The following is a 17,289-nucleotide window of genomic DNA, read 5'->3' on the forward strand; positions in this document are numbered from 1 at the left end:
TGACAGTATTTTTTTTTTAAATATGGTACTAATTATGTAGCTAAAGTTGAGAACCACATGCTTGAAATCAAAGGTTAGTAGCTGCCATACTTCATTTGCAGCACACCACTGACCTCTATGGGTAAGGCTCTGTTAGAACTAATGATAAAAACAGCAGCCACAGTCTAGAGCAGCGGTTGCCAATCGGTTGGTCCATGGGCCACTGGTGGTCCGTGAGGTCCAAAAGGTTGGCGACCACTGGTCTAGAGGCCTTGTTGATAGCCTTTGTGAAATGAACACTGAGCTTATTATAACCCAGTGCCAGGCAACCACATAACTCTAATCCTGGCCATATTTTAAGTGTGGTCTGGGTCAAATTTTATCACTCCTAGCAACACTAATTCTTCCTAGAGAATAAAAGACAGACCTTTAACAAAATAATTGCAAGGGTTTCTTGTCCTCCCTCAATTAATGTGGGGCATTACAAGAGCCAGAAATGTGTTTACTACTGAAGTTAAGAGAAAAAGGCACCTGGGTTTACCAACGGGTATAGCTCAAACAGCAAAATGAAGTGGTTCATAGTGGTTACAGATATTCTATGTCTTTACTACCCAACATGTAGTCCACAAACCTGGGAGCTTGTTAGAAACGCAGACTCGTAGGCCTCACCCAAGACCAACTAAATTAGAATTTGTTTTGGAGATCTCCAAGAGACTTATGTGCTCATTATAGTTTGAGAAGCACTGCTATGAGGCAACAATTCACTCAAGAAATGGTACTATGTATATAGATTAAGTGAAAAATTTTAAGGATTATTTTTCTCCTTAAATTAGGTCATTTGCACAGGAACATTTTAAAAGTGGCAGTCTGCCTGACCAGTGTGGCTCAGTGGTTGAGCGTCGACCTATGGTCACGGTTTGATTCCAGGTCAGGGCACATGCCTGGGTTGTGGGCTCGATCCCATGTGGGGCGTGCGGGAGGCAGCCGATCAGTTTCTCCAATTTACTCCTCACCCTCTAATAGAATATTCTTTACAAAAAAAGAAAAAAGGCCCATATGTGATGCTGGCTACTATAATCTAAGGAAGTTCTAACAGTTTTTCTATCTAATGTAATACTTGTGAGAATTCTAACAGATGACTGAATAGCTATGTAAAAATAAGGAGAAACCTCATTGGTTTTAGGGGTTCATAAGAGCTAATACAAAGCCAGACGATGTAACACATCTAGCCCGTCCGTGTGGATCAGTGGATTGAGCATCATCCCATGAACCAAGAGGTCAGCAGTTTGATTCCCAGTCAGGGCATATGCCCAGATTGCAGGCTGGATCCCCAATAAGGAGCATGCAGGAGGCAGCCAATCAATGTTTCTCTCTCTAAAAAAATCAATAAAAACATACTAAAAAAAAAAAAAAAAGATGTAACATGTCTCTTCCCTTCCATGCTAAAATGGGTCAAGAAACAAGAGCATAAAATTCTGGGACAGGCAACATCAAAACATAGGACTTCTTTCTCCCCTCCATCTTTCAAACTTAATTTGTCATTCTTAGGTAAAATAAGCAACCAGAACAATTAATAATTAGGGTTGTTAACACATTAACTTGAGAAGGATGTAACATTCAACTTGTTGTTGATACATCAACAGAATAGGAAAAGCTATTTCAATGTTTATAAGGGATTTCTGGAAGTCACCATGAATATTTCAATATTCATTTTTCAGTCTCCTGAGTCTCTAAGGAGGCTATACAGCATTGCAGAATAATCATCTGAGGAAACTACTGTTCTTATATCATCGGTCAACTACAGCCACTGAAGACATGAATACGAAAAGCAAACACTTATATCACACTTATCTCCCTCCAAAACACTACAGGAGTGCTCATTTATGTCACTATAGCTGGAGTCCAGAGCTTGGTCAGTGTAGACTCTGAAAGCAGGACTTCCCATTAGTAAAATGCACAACCCACAGAGATATGACTATAACCCTATTTTCTTAGATTCTCTGCCTGCCAAAAAGTAAATGTACCTGTAGTGGAGGACATGAATGCAGGATAGAATACTGCTCATGAAGTAGAAGAGAAAATGCTGGTATATGTAGTGAAAAATAAGGTTGTTTTGTTTATGTAATCTCAGAATATACATTTTCAATCATGGCATCTGCCTTCTAATTTCTGATGTTAAATAAATCAGTTTGTTGGGTACCTTTCTAGTCATTAGGTTGACAAACATCTTATTTGCAGCTGTTTAGCTAAAAGAGCCCATCTAATCCCATCACAGTTAAGTATCTAGTTTGCAGGGAGCCATGCGATGAGACCTGGTTTTTTTCTGGCCTTCTACACAAATGGAAGGTCATCTTTAATATTTCTCATTTATCTTCTACAGCAACAAAAACTAATTTTGGTTCCCATTGGTGGCACATATTCAGATACTCTGGACTTTGGAGCCTTTTAGTTTTAGAATCCTGGAAGCTAATTAAATTGGAGGTATGACGGGGTGGGAGCAGGAGGAGAGGAAGAATAATTAAGCAGTATTTCCCAACTGTAATAAAGGTATGTTTTTAATACAAATGGCTGCCTCAAAATCTTTTAGAGTTAGATAGGCCATAAGCCAGTAAAATATTAAAAAGGCCAAGGTTAGAAAGCCTCAAAAGAGGATGATCTCTATGAGGTCATTTAAATGCTATTCAGGTGAAAAGGGGAATTACAGAGGCTATCCAGAGTTAAGCAGCAGGAGCACTAATGAGCTCTGGAAAGAACACTAAACATTAAGATTGCTGAATAGGCTGGTTAACATCAAAGGTTCTATTTAGAGGCAGGACAACAAAGTAACCCTGTACACTTGTAGACATACCCCATACCACTGATGGACAGTCATTAATTCGCTAAAGATAAATAATTCTGTCCTTTATCAGAGGGCAGTGCTCTGCTTATCAAGGAAAGATCTAGTTCTAAAAAGCCAAATAATTTAAAGTTCTTTAGCATATCAAGAATGAAAAACAACCAAGAGAAAGAAGGAAGAAAGATGCTTACCAGACTATCTAGTCCTCCTCCCAAGAGATCCACTGCTCCCACCTGCATGGAGGATACCTGTGGCACATTGACTGGTGGACCGAGATCAAGGTTTAAAAGGTCCCCTAGAAGGTCACCTTGAGAGGGAATAACCTGAGTCTGTTCCAGGTTGGTGGCAGTGGCGGTGCCAACAGGGCTGTCACCTGCATCAGTGCTGTAGACACACATACAAAGAAGGGAAAAGAGAAAAGTCAGTTTCACCTGGGACGTAATAACATGGCAACAAGTGAATGTCAGGTATGTAAAAAATTAGGGGGGGGGGTGTGTGTGCCAGAACCGGTTTGGCTCAGTGGATAGAGCGTCGGCCTGTGGACTCAGGGCTCCCGGGTTCGATTCCAGTCAGGAGCATGTGCCTTGGTTGCGGGCACATCCCCAGTGGGGGACATGCAGGAGGCAGCTGATCGATGTTTCTGGCTCTCTATCCCTCTCTCTTCCTCTCTGTGAAAAATCAATAAAATGTATTAAAAAAAAATTGAGGGGGTGGGATGGGATAGATGTACATGAAGAGATAACAGCAATTCTTATTTTCATCAAAATACAGTTACTAAAATGAAAAGAAATATATACTATATAACCTGATTAGTTGGTCAATTTTAATATTGAATACCTACTCTATGAGGGAGCACCATAATGAGAACTCTGGGAAGAAAAAAAATATGTATTTTCTGTTCTCACATAACTTACACTCTAACAACAAAAAACAGCATTCACAAAATAATGGAAAAGCACGCTCAATGTGTATCAGCAGAAATGAACATTGTGTAACAGCAGAAATGAGCACCATTTGAGTGGCTGCATGCGACAGGACACAGATGAGAAACAAAACAAAACTAGGTGGGGCTGACTCTAAAGGCTCCTGAGAATGGTTTCATGGCTAGATTTTGAAGAACAGCATAGTCTGAAAAACTACCAGGGAGAGATCTTCCAAAAAAGAAGGGATGAGCTGTAACCGGTTTGGCTCAGTGGATAGAGCGTCGGCCTGCGGACTGAAAGGTCCCAGGTTCGGTTCCAGTCAAGGGCATGTACCTTGGTTGTGGGCACATCCCCAGTGGGGGTTGTGCAGGAGGCAGCTGATCGATGTTTCTAACTCTCTATCCCTCCCTTCCTCTCTGTAAAAAAATCAAAAAAATATATTTAAAAAAAAAGAAGGGATGATTAGTGCAAAGGCACAGAAATGAACAATTGGACTTTAGGATGGTGAAAAAATTATATTGGCAGGAGCAGAGATTGGGATTAGTAAGATTTGGGGGAAGAGAAGATGAGGAAAATGTAACTTTGAAACTAGTCTGGAGAATTAATTTTTTTATATGATAGACAATGCAGAATCACTTTTATTTGTTGAACAAAAAACTAAAAATAACATTAGAGGAACATTATTCTAGCAGCTGTGTGTATAATGAACTGAAGTTGGGAGAATGGACATGCAGATCAGTTAAGAGTAATCTAAACTGCTACTGTCACTACACTGTATAAAGAAAAAGGAATAGGTGAGTTCCAATAGGTAATTAAAAGGACTGGACAGAGGGAAATGACCTTTTCAATAAAATGGTGCTGAGTCAACTAGATAGCTGTGTGGAAAAAAATGAGCCTTGACTCTGACAGCTCACAACATAAATAAAAATTAAAGCGATAAATCACACAAATGTGAATGGGAAGAGCTAGGAGAGTGTCTTGATGACCCTGGAGTAGACAAAAGTTTCATAAAAAGTACTAACCATCAAAGAAAAAATTTGATGGACTGGATTTCATTAAAATTAAGAATATCTCTTCTTCAAATGACACCATTAAGAGAATGAGAGAGGTATTTCCATAGACTAGGAGAAAATGTTTGTCAATAATACATTTACCTGACAAATTACTTATATCCGAATTATACAATGAATCCCTACAAATCGCTGTCATTCTATAAAGAATGCCTACAAAGTAAAAGACAACACATTATTCTGTCTCTTCTAGAGGTTTAAAATAGAGTAAGATTTTCTAGAGTTACTGTAGTGCATGTCAAAGGCATATTACTTATCCTTATGCTGCAGAAGACTGCTAGGTAATGTCAGCACTATGCCATTTGCAGCAATATATCATCCCTATTTATTTCAAAGGAAAAATTACTTCTGCATTTGTGTTTCCTTTAAAAACACAAAACAACAACAACAAAAAACAAAAATAAAAACACACACAAAACAAGTACAAATGGCCAAAAAGAAGTTATCCAAAAAGGATTCACATAAGGAATTGTGAAGGTAAGACTTAAAGGCTATTAATCAGATAAGACTTTATGTAAGAGACTGTTTCTTTTTGCACAGTTTAAATATTGGTTCTTTCTTTGTATTTTAGAAAGGGCTGTTTTTGTTTCTTGACTCCTTTCACTTTTCTCCATCCATCTGAGGGTCAAAAGTTATCAAAAGAAAGGTAATTTAGCCCTAACCGGTTTGGCTCAGTGGATAGAGCGTCGGCCTGCGGACTGAAAGGTCCCAGGTTCGATTCCAGTCAAGGGCATGTACCTTGGTTGCAGGCACATCCACAGTGGGGGGGTGCAAGAGGCAGCTGATTGATGTTTCTAACTCTCTATCCTTTTCCCTTCCTCTCTGTAAAAAATCAATAAAATATATATATTTTTAAAAAAGGTAATTTAAATGGCATATAAATATTGTTATAGAGACAACTTACAACAGAAAATCCTTATCTATTATCAAAACTTGAAGCACAGACTGGGAGATGTACTTAGATGTCAAATGGTCATATCTAGAGAATGTTAAATATTACAAAGCTTAATCCTTATGCAGCCACAGTTTCCTATGGGTGAAAATCACAGCACTTTCTAAACCGAAGATTGAACTCAATTAAAGGCTAATGAAAGGTTAATAATTATTTTTCTTGGGCATTGCCCTTTTCTTGTTTTCTGTATCCATTTTGTTTAAATGGAGCCCAAAATGTTTTCTACACTAATTTGTAAAGCAATGAATCCTACATTCTGGCTATTCACGGACTTAAACAGCAATATATATCAGACAACGGTACGGAAGGAAAACTACTCCAAATACTCTGGGATCAAATTCTACTTAGATTTAAGGTTTATTATGATTAATGAAGGAAGGAGATTCTGAAACGATTATAACACACCCATTATAAGAGCTTATTAAAGTGCTGCTCCTCCCAAATGAAAATTGTAAGATAGCTAAAAAGCAAGAGTTCCATGCTACCTGAAAGCTTGTTCACAATAAAATTTCTTACTGAGACAATTTGTTAAAAAAGGAACAGGTAACACATATGTAATCTCTTAATCAATAAAAAATATATTAAAAAAAAAGGAACAGGTAACTAAAAAACTGTGTCTATACAGAATCCAGGTTGCTTTTATAAAATAATCCTGCAAATATTATTTCAATAACAGCTTTACAGCACAAGAGAAGATGTATTTGCTACCATTATCCATAAGCTTCAACCAAAGTTACAGTAAAGGATAAAGATAGCTAAGTGTGGCTCTTTGCTGAAGTCACACTGAGCTGCGAGCGGCTTCAGGGGCGTCTTTAGGAGTCAGCAATATGACAGAAGACATCCAGACCAAAATCAAGAACTATTGGACTGCTCCTTTTGACAGCCACTTCCCCAACCAGAACCAGACCAGGAACTGTTGGCAGAACTACCTGGACTTCCACCACCGTGAGAAGGCAATGACTGCTAAACAGGGTGATGTCTCCATGTGTGAATGGTACCGGCGTGTGTACAAGTCCTTGTGCCCCATATCCTGGGTTTCAGCCTGGGATGAACTGCCGGACAGAAGGCACGTCTCCTGGGAAGATCTGAACCAGGCATCCTCCATCCTTCTCCCAGGAAAGTGAAGGGGGGCCTAGGTACATCCCACCCTAGAATCCTGAATCATGGCTTAACTGATAATAAATACTTGTTGGAAAAATGTAAGACTGTGTATGTGTAAAAGAGCTGGATTACTGGGCAAGAACCTGGGTTGGAAATAGTACCTGGACCAGTAAGAGGGGCTTCAGAGTGAGTATTTTTTTATTTTCTTTTGTTTTTAATTTTTGTTTTATCAAAATTTGACCACCTTTTCTGTGCCAGACAATAGAATGAATGATTATATGAAATAGCCTTGCCGGGACCGGTTTGGCTCAGTGGATAGAGCGTCGGCCTGCGGACTGAAAGGTCCCAGGTTCGATTCCGGTCAAGGGCATGTACCTTGGTTGCGGGCACATCCCCAGTGGGGGGTGTGCAGGAGGCGGCTGATCGATGTTTCTCTCTCATCGATGTTTCTAACTCTCTATCTCTCTCCTTTCCTCTCTGTAAAAAAATCAATAAAATATATTAAAAAAAAAGAAAGAAAAAAAAAGAAATACCCTTAAGTGCCTGTATATGCTGAAGTTTATGTGTATGTTCCCTCAATTGTCGGATAATTTTTTAAAACTTTTCTTAGGTAATGAAAATAGTATAATAAAAACACATATATGCCCAGCTGGTGTGTCTCAGTGGTTGAGCGTTGACCAGTGAACCAGGAGGTCACAGTTTGATTTCCAGTCAGGGTGTATGCCCAGTTTGCGGGTTTGATCCCCAGTGTGGGTCACGCAAGAGGCAGCTGATCAATGATTCTCTCTAATCATCGATGTTTCTATCTGTCCCTCTCTCTTCCTCTCTGAAATCAATAAAAAAAAAAAAATGTTATTAAAAAAAAAAAAGAGCCGAAACCGGTTTGGCTCAGTGGATAGAGCCTGCGGACTGAAGGGTCCCAGGTTCGATTCCGGTCAAGGGCATGTACCTGGGTTGCGGGCATATCCCCAGTGGGAGATGTGCAGGAGGCAGCTGATCGATGTTTCTCTCTCATCGATGTTTCTAACTCTCTATCTCTCTCCCTTCCTCTCTGTAAAAAATCAATAAAATATATTTAAAAAAAAAAAAAAAGATAGCTAAGTGTGCATGTAGGCTTCCCCCCCCCCAAGTTTTCAACTCTGGCAAGATTTCTAGTCTCAGTTTACTGAGACTTAAGCAACTTTCAAACTTTATTAGTTTAGAAGATCTTCATAATTTTCTAAACCATACTATTATCAACTCCCAGATTAGAAGAAAGGGGTCTTTCATCCATTCTGTGGTCTTTCACCCACTGTGTGCATGTGTGGTCACTGCTATTCAGACAGAGCCCCCAGGGCAGTATAGTAGAGGTTTGCTGTCCAATTTGCAAACCGACTAGGTATAAAAGCATGAGGAAGACCAACTCTGTCTAAGCAAAGGGACATTTCACACTCAAATCCATTTCACCTGCTCACCTCCCATGATGTATTGGCAAGTGTTTGCGATGGATTCCGTGACTTCCTTCCACAAAAGCATTGGGAGGCTTGTGGTACACAGAGGCCAAAGAACCAATGTGGCAGATTAGCTCATCCAGAAGAGTTGGCTCAATGAGATCTGTCTCCTCAGAGATCAGTGGCTTCTCAGACAAGACTACTTCTTTGGCTGTGACAGGGTCAGTTGAGAGAAGCCGCCAATAAATATAGCCCCTATCTCGAAGGTCAGGATTATCAGAATCCTAATGAAAAGAGAAAGGCAAGGAGGTTTAAATGAAGCTGTTCAGAAACCCAAACTGCTGGATTTATTATCAAGGCAGTGCTGTAGTGACTTATACACTGTGGCTCTTAAGACTCAACTTAGACTCAATATAGTTTTAATAGTCATCATTCTATTAACTCTATGTTTCAACGAATCTAAACATAAATTGAGATGGGTTACTCTTAAAATTCAAAGCCAAGTTGGGAAAAGCAAAATAAAGTTTAATCTAGTAAAAATTAATTGATGTAATGGCTTTGGGAGATAAAAATGTTTTTTAACTGCTATAAATATTAGAATTATTCATGAAATACATCTTATATATTGTACCCACACCTTCTTTCTTCACTCAAATATTTAAGTATCTCCTATGGAGACACTGTTTAGACCCTGGAAATAGAGATAACAAACAACAGTGTCTGACTTTAATGAGCTCACAGGGTACTAATTATTACAATTTAGTATGAGATGTGACTATTTTCTAAATAATAATAAAAAAAAACTGTTAAAGAGAACACATGGTGACACTTGAAACTTAATGGTCTTGTTTTTCTGTGGTAGTTTTAAAACAATTTCTACATGCTCATCACTAAAAAAACGTTTTATCAATGCCACATCATGATTTAGAAGTGTATAATATAAAAATAAGTCTCTCCAATCATCTGGCCCTTCCCCACCATTAACTCCCCATCCCCAAAATAGCCATGTTAACAGTGTGTTATTTATCTTTCCAGACAGCTCCCACACATTCGCATATTTATTTTATACAACACCAGTTTCATACTATATATACTGTTCTGCAAGCTGCTTTCCACATTGGCACATACAGTTGTAGTCTGCCACTGTATATGCAGCACTCATTATTACTTACTGGTGCCCTTCTAATGGACATTTAGATTGTTGCCTATCTACCTATCTACCTATCTATCTATCTATCTATCTATCATCTATGTTTGTGATCATTAAAAAGTGGCAATAAATATCCTGGTATGTACCTCTGAGAGTTAAGTCTATATGGTGGCATTTATTTATACACAAGTTGTTCCAGTGGCATCATGTTATTAAAATGCAACAATAAGTCCTTGTTTCAATTTTTGTATTTAAAACTCACATACAAAAATAGTTTCTTTATACTAGGCCAATTTGAGGGCTTCCACATGAGTTTATAAGATGAACAGGTTCATTATTTAGCCACCTAAAGCACATGTAATTTAGCTCAACACCAGCAATGATCCAGGTGGTTTTGACTACATAGTTTTAAGTGGTTTTTCTTAGTCATATATTGTTGGTACTTACCAGCCATAAATATTGGGTTCTTATTTCACAAACTTGAGAAAAATATACCAACTTCCAGTAGAAAAGAGTTATATAAATGTGGTTGTCCTTTTATGCTAACTACTCAGATACCATTAATTGGACAGAAAAGGCAAGTTCAGAGAAACTGCTTAATAATTATTTATAGCCAAATATGAAATAATTATCCACAATGATCTGAAAATTATTAAGGTCACTTACACATGTTGGCTTATACACAATAGTGTTTCTGGCCGAGAAAGCAGGGAATGGGTATTCTCAAAGTCATTCTTAACTTTCAGACCAGAAAAGCAGCATAACACAGTGGATAAGGTCAAAGACTCTGGAACCAGGCTACCTTGATTTGAGTCCTAGCTCCACCCCATACTAACTAGGCCTATCTGTCTCAGTTTCCTCATCTATAAAATAGAGTAGTAGCAGTATTGAGATTGAGCTAGCATGTCAAGTGCTTACTAGAATTCCTGGTACATAGTAGTAATCACTATATAAATGATTGTTGTTATGGTTTATTTATACCCTGCCCTGTTCTACAAAGAAATTTAATGAAGTTTACGAAAATGCATTTAAGGCTAGAGAACGTAAATTAGGAAGATAAATGTATGCCACAATGACCTACACATTTTCTACAGGAGATCCTTACATTTGATTCTAAGGTTTTGAACAACTGATATAAAAAAGAAATCTAGTCAGGTAAGTAATTTAGAGGGTCAGGTAACTACACACCAATGCATAGGAAAATCTAAAACTGGTTAGGAATTTGTTTGATGGAGCCTCATAAAGAAGAAAACATAATGAAATGAACAATGACTTTGACAACAACAGATCCACATAGGATAGCTTCCAGGACAACACTTACTACAGGATGATGGTATCAGTATGGGGTGGGCAACAGTAGATTTACAGTTGTGGGTATGCGAAACACAGAGTTAATAAAGCTATTGTAATAATCATAACCTGCATGTCTTTTTCCATGCAAACAACTGTACTAGTATTACTGTAAACCTATTTTTGCCCAACCCTGTACATAAGAGTCACTATTTTTATATTTCACCAGATCTAAAGACTGGTGAACCTTTCCAATTAAAACCTCCACAAATGGGGAGTTTCATACATTTAAAATCAACCCCACGCCTTTTCCAGATTTCTTACCTGTGTTGCCAAACTCAAGACCTGCTGTACCAGCTCCTGTGTTTCTGATGGTTTCTTGAGAAACAGCTTCACTATGGCAGTAAGCAGAGTGAGCTGCACCTAAGCAGACATAATTTAATAGATAAAGTGAAAGACATTAGCATTATTCATAGCATCATTTCCAAAATGAATTACTATGGGGTCTTTCTGATTTTGATTAAGAGACAAAGATTAAAACTGAGCCAATATCAACAATAGCAGTCAAAGGTATCCATCAACTGAAAACTCAATAGACTACTATTTCCAAATTGCATTTTTTGGCATCAAAATTGCTTATCTGGCCCTAACCGGTGTGGCTCAGTGGATAAAACGTCGACCTGCGGACTGAAGGGTCCCAGGTTCGATTCCGGTCAAGGGCATGTACCTCGTTTGCGGGCACATCCCCAGTAGGGGGCGTGCAGGAGGCAGATGATCGATGTTTTTCTCTCATCGATGTTTCTAACTCTCTATCCCTCTCCCTTCCTCTATGTAAAAAATCAATAAAATATATATTTTTAAAAATTACTTATCTGTTTCTGACCCAGATAATTACCTATATTTCTGAAAGCACATGCTAACATTGTGATGATAATAAAACTGGTTCCTGACCCAGTCCTTTATTATTTACTTCCACCAAGAGCTACAATATTGATGCATATATACATAACCCATGGACACAGACAATAGGGTGGTGAAGGGGCGGGGGGCTGGGGAAGGTTATGGGGGTCAAATAGGGGGAAAGAAAGGACATACGTAATACTTTCAACAACAAAGATGAATAATAATAATAATAATAAATAAAATAAAAACGGGGAGAAAGAAAAAGCTACAACTTTGGGAGAACTAGGGAATCATCTGTCATACTGGGGCAAAAGCAGAGACAGTAGAATTATGCCAGATCACAGCCAATTAAGAGTGGGATGCTGAACCACAAAGCTACTGGCTTATATGTGTTCCTCGTAAAGGCCTATTACAAACACTGGTGGCCCTGGCCAGTTCTGCTCAGTGATTAGAGTGTCAGCCTGCACACCAAAGGGTTCCCAGTCAAGTGCACATATCTCGGTTACAGGCTTGGACCCCAGCCCAGGTTGGGGCATGTGCAGGAGGCAACCAATTGATGTGTCTCTCTTACATTAATGTTTCTCTCTTTCCTCTCCCTCCCTGCCTCTCTCTCTTAAAAAATAAAATTAAATTAAAATTAAAAATAAAAATACTAGTGGATTACTTACATAAACTTTAAATTGCAGTGAGTGCAAATGCTAGGGGGGAAGGATTTAATAATTTATCTGCTTCTTTGGGCTTCGGCCCTAAGTTCAGGTCTCTCACTTTTGGTACAGGAGAGATAAAGTGGAAAGGAATCCAACCATACACAGAAAATCTTTTCAAATTGCACATGCCAGCCCTTACGCAAGTCCCAGGTGAAAACACCCACTATAATAAGCTGTTAACAATTACTAACAGGAATGGGTAATCATCTTTGGGTGGCAGAAAATGAAAAAGTGGTAACTACTGCTCTAAGCCAGTAGTTGTCAAAGTGTGGTTCTAGAGCAGCAGCAGCAGCACCACCACCACCACCTCCACCATCACCGCCACACTGAGCCTTGTAAGAAAGGAAAACGCTTATTAGGCCCATCTCGGACCTACTGAGTCAGAAATTCTAGGGATAGAGGCCCATCAACCTATGCTTTAACAAGTTTTCCAGGTATTTCTGAGGCTCATGAAGTTTGAGGACCACTGGTCTAAGTTAAGTTGTTTTGGTTCCACCAGAAATCAGCACAACTAAAATAACTCGACCCTTTGGGAGAAAAGTATATATATAAACCTCTCTCACATGAAACTACTGAACATTTACTTTCCCTAAAATCTTCCCCAGAAGATCTATGACATAGGAAACAGATGGAAACTTACCTGGGTGCTCTCATCATGAAAACCCTCCAGGAAGCTCTCTAGTAATTCATCTGCATTGTCAATTCGTTCAGCATATTCGCCCACAATCCAAATCATAGCTGCTCGCGCATCTGGCTCATCCAGCGAATCTAAGTTTTCACACAGAGTGGCAATGATGCTTTCATACCTGATACAACAATGAAGGCAAAACTGAGAACTCTACTTAACAACAAAGGTTACAGGTAAACCCACAGACAAGGTCAGACAAGGTACTCTAAACCTAACCACCAAAATATAGAGGTTTTTTAGTACAGGATTACACATGTATTAAATTTTCTTTCAATTATATTTAATAAATAGACCATAAATGCTTATAAAAGCTCATCAAATATTCCTTTCACAAGGAAAAATTAACCTGTGGTATTAGGTAATACCACTACGGTATATTTCTAAAAATCTTTCCTACATGATCAGAGAATTTTCCTATCTATTATTCCATTTTGCCTTCATAGTAGATGAACAAATTCCACTCCACTATTAGGAAAATGGAGTTAGATAACAGCATCCAGACTAGAAACAGTAATTTTGTCCCTTAATCCACATCTGTCTTTAAAAAAATGTTTTTATTGATTTTTAGAGAGAGAGGAAGGAGAGGGATATAGAGATAGAAACATGGATCAGCTGCCCCCTACTGGGGATCAAGCCTGCAACCCAGGTATGTGCCCTGACTTTTTTGTTCATAGGTCAATGCTCAACCACTGAGCAACACTGTCCAGGCAATCCACATCTCTTTTTATAGAGATTTTTATGTTCTTTTCTCCCATAGTACCTGCACTAATGATGTTTTTCTCCAAAGAAACAATTCAAATATTTATTTTTAATTTTATAGGTCTATAGCTCTCTCACTTTTACCATGTCGTATCTATCTCCTTGGCTAATGTAGTTTTAAACAGCAAAATGACATTATATAATATATTAGAAGTAGACAAATAAATAATACACTTCATTGTTTGCTCTACTTCCACTGAATAAATCAGGTTTTTGATAATTCTTTCTTAAAATTAAACTGTCATAGCCCCTCACTAACACAAATCAGAAATGGACACATTTCTCCACCAATCAATCATATTGTGATTATACATCTCCACCCTTAATCAAGAAGTTTAGAAACTCAACATTCCTCTTTTCTGGAGAGTGGAAAAAGTCTATGGTTCTTTTTCCAAAATACCATTTTCAAAATTTAAAAAATATACATAAAACCATAGGCCCGGTTCACAAAATTCGTGCACTTGGTGGGGGTCCCTCAGCCTGGCCTAGACCCTCTCACAGTCCAGGAGCCCTTGGGGGGATGTCCGACTGCCACGGAGGTGGGAGAGGCTCCTGCCACCCTGCTGTGTTCGCCACCCGTGAGCCTGGCTTCTGGCTGAGCGGTGCTCCCCCTATGGGAGCACACTAACCACCAGGGAGCAGCTCCTGCACTGAGCGTCTGCCCCCTGGTGGTCAGTGCGCGTCATAGCAACCGGTCGTTCCACCGTTCAGTCGATTTGCGTATTACCCTTTTATTACGTAGGATGCTTAATAAACCACTACTTTGCTAAAATATTTCTCCTAATTTTGAGTTCACCAGCAAGCTAACTTACTGCAAGTTGCTTCATTTAACACTATGTTTAGTAACCAACCAGAGGTTTCAGCACAAGATATCTCTATAACTTTAGAGCAAAATGTAATTTAGGATGCTTACAAAACCTGGTCTTACTAGTATTTCACTCTTTCAGATTCCTTAATTGCTTGCTTTCAAAATCAATTCTAAAAAAAGTATTTTTGCTTCATAAACTAAGAGGCCTCAATGTGAAAAGTATGTGGGGTAAAAATGTAGATTTTATAGCTACATATATGGGAGCAACAAGAATACTTCAGAAAAGACCTGAGACCCTGGTAATTTACTGTTATCTGTTCTATAATTTTCCACAAAGTACTACGTTACATGCAAAGTGAACAGCCCAGCTGTCACCTTCCTGGTTTTTATAGTAGGGCAGGCAGACAATTTAATCATCCAAACTGAGACATTTCTGAGAGTGAAAGGGGGCACAATCATTAATTATGCCAGGTAACAGGTGTAAACTGGGATTATACATGGACAATCTGAAATATATGGGTATCCTATTTAATAGTAACTTTGCCACCAAAGAATCTGATTAACTTCAATATATGCCAATCAACAGTGCATATTTAGAACTTCAATTCTTCTAAAAGTAATAAAGCAGGGTGAAAAATTAGGTTTTAATCCCTGTGCTAACTACCTTATATGTTTCTGATTTTTAATAAAGTATCCCACTATGACCAGTTACATTACAAAAAATAATTCTTACCTAGCCAATTTCAAAGTGCCTCACTTAAACATTTCCTAAATGATTTTAGGAAGAGGGGTAGAAGTATTTGGACGTACTTGTTGGGATACTTGCGGAAGATGTCCCTGATGACAACTATCGCCTCTTGGACCACATAATTTACTTTGGTTTGGATGAGATCAAGCAATGTGCTCACACAACGTTCTGCAGATTGCTGTGAAGAGGAACATAATAAATGAGAAGTTAGATGATCTATCCAATAATACAACCTCAATATTAAAAAAATTCTGAAGCATACAGGCATATCAACTAAACTAGACTAAAAGATCGGGCACTTAAATTGACCAAGCAATCCTAGAGGCTGGACTATCTGATGGAGATATATAGAGTTATAGATAGATATATACAGACATATACTGACAGGTGAGTCCATTCAAATGAAAAGAATCATCTTATATATCCAGGAGAATAAAATGGGAAGAATAAGGCAAAGTAGAAGGTCTTTATCTGGAGTTCATGGGTAAGTGGAGACCAGAAAGGCAACTTTAAAACTCTTAAAATGTAATTGCCAAATTTTATATATGCTTACAAGCATATTTTCCAGGGAGAGTGTCCATAGCTTTCATGGTAGTTTCAAAGTTATCCGTGATTCAAAAAACTCAAGAAAAACTTGCCATCTTTTGGGTTATATACCTAAAAATCTATGGCCTTAGATAAACTGCAATTTCTCAGTTTATAATTCATCTATAAAATAGAATTTAATATAGTAAACTTTCATTGATAAAGGGAGTATGAGAAAATACACGACAAAATTAATATATTGAAATTGTAAGTCATAGTTTTTAAAAGGAGATGGGCTCCAGATGAGAAATTCTAAAAATCAAGAACTGGTGTGGTTCAGTGGTTGAGCATCAACCCATGAACCAAGAGGTCATGGTTCCAGTCCCAGAAACTAAAACCAGAACCATGATTAAAATGATTCCCTCTCTAGATAAAAGGAACCAGGGATAGCTACTTTTCATTAAAAATTCTTTAATATTTTAACTATGAGGTTTATTATTTTGATAAGCTTTAAAAATGCATTTTAAAGAAAGAAGTAAAGAGAACACTCAGAATCCCATAACATGACCACAGCTACCACCAGACACTTGCCTCCACCTTGATGGCACACCGACCAATAGCCCGCACAGCTTTGCGAACAAAGTCAACATCCACCTCCGTGGCATATTCCTTCAGCTCTGCCAGAACCTGTTAAAAATCCAGGAAGTGAACAAACACCAAGGATTCTCAAACAGCAATTTAACAGCCTAGCTTTTTCTGAAGGCCAGACCTTAGGATCTAAGTCATTATAAACTTGAGTCCACAAAAAGTCTGACCTGAGCAATATTGGCTTGAGATGCCAAACGAATCATGATGTCCAGCTTCTCTAGTTTAACATAGATGGGATCATTATACTTCACAAAGAAGACCTTGATTTCCTGCTTTAAGATTTCAGGCCTGTAATACATAGAAACACAAGATAAGGAAGGTGAAGCATTTATAGATATTTCCTGAATCTGTATTAGTATCTAATCTATGCCTCCCTGCTCTCCGCCTACCCTACTCCCCCTCAGGAAAAGAACTCAAAAACTTCCCTTTCACCCATCTACTCAGTTCCATTTAGCAGACTAGTTTTATCCCTTAAAGAGTCAGGGGTACATGCAGTGAAAAACTGCTAGAACAACAATCTGGTTCTAAACAATGACCTGAACCATATTAAGCAGGCACTAGCTAGTATGCTATTAAGAGACCCCCTCAGAAAACAAACTGCATTGTAGAGAAACAACAGGCATTTATTATAGGAATACTCCAAAATCAATTGTGAGTTAGCCTCCTGACCCAGAGCAAGTTGTTAAGCCATACAACATTCTCATTTATATGCATTAAAAAGAGATTAATACTGGCCTCTTTAATATTGGTATTATTAAACTTAATTCAAAAT

General features: G+C 38.3%; 1 protein-coding gene and 1 pseudogene across 7 annotated transcripts in view; one reads left to right on the top strand and one right to left on the bottom strand.

The window, feature by feature from the left end:
- AP2B1 (adaptor related protein complex 2 subunit beta 1) overlaps positions 1-17,289 on the bottom strand; it is a 102,820-nt gene that overhangs the window by 52,477 nt on the left and 33,054 nt on the right. For all 7 annotated transcript variants that reach the window (XM_059670509.1, XM_059670508.1, XM_059670506.1 and 4 more), the window contains 7 exons: positions 16,685-16,805; positions 16,461-16,556; positions 15,407-15,522; positions 12,982-13,147; positions 11,056-11,154; positions 8,316-8,575; positions 3,007-3,199 (listed from right to left, as the gene is read on the bottom strand). In XM_059670509.1, the coding sequence (XP_059526492.1) occupies positions 3,007-3,199; positions 8,316-8,575; positions 11,056-11,154; positions 12,982-13,147; positions 15,407-15,522; positions 16,461-16,556; positions 16,685-16,805 (1,051 nt within the window). The remainder of the gene's footprint in view (positions 1-3,006; positions 3,200-8,315; positions 8,576-11,055; positions 11,155-12,981; positions 13,148-15,406; positions 15,523-16,460; positions 16,557-16,684; positions 16,806-17,289) is intronic.
- Positions 6,529-6,949, top strand: LOC132218793 (cytochrome c oxidase subunit 6B1-like; annotated as a pseudogene).

Source organism: Myotis daubentonii, chromosome 16 (genome assembly GCF_963259705.1).
Source record: "Myotis daubentonii chromosome 16, mMyoDau2.1, whole genome shotgun sequence".
Taxonomy (NCBI): Eukaryota; Metazoa; Chordata; class Mammalia; order Chiroptera; family Vespertilionidae; genus Myotis; species Myotis daubentonii.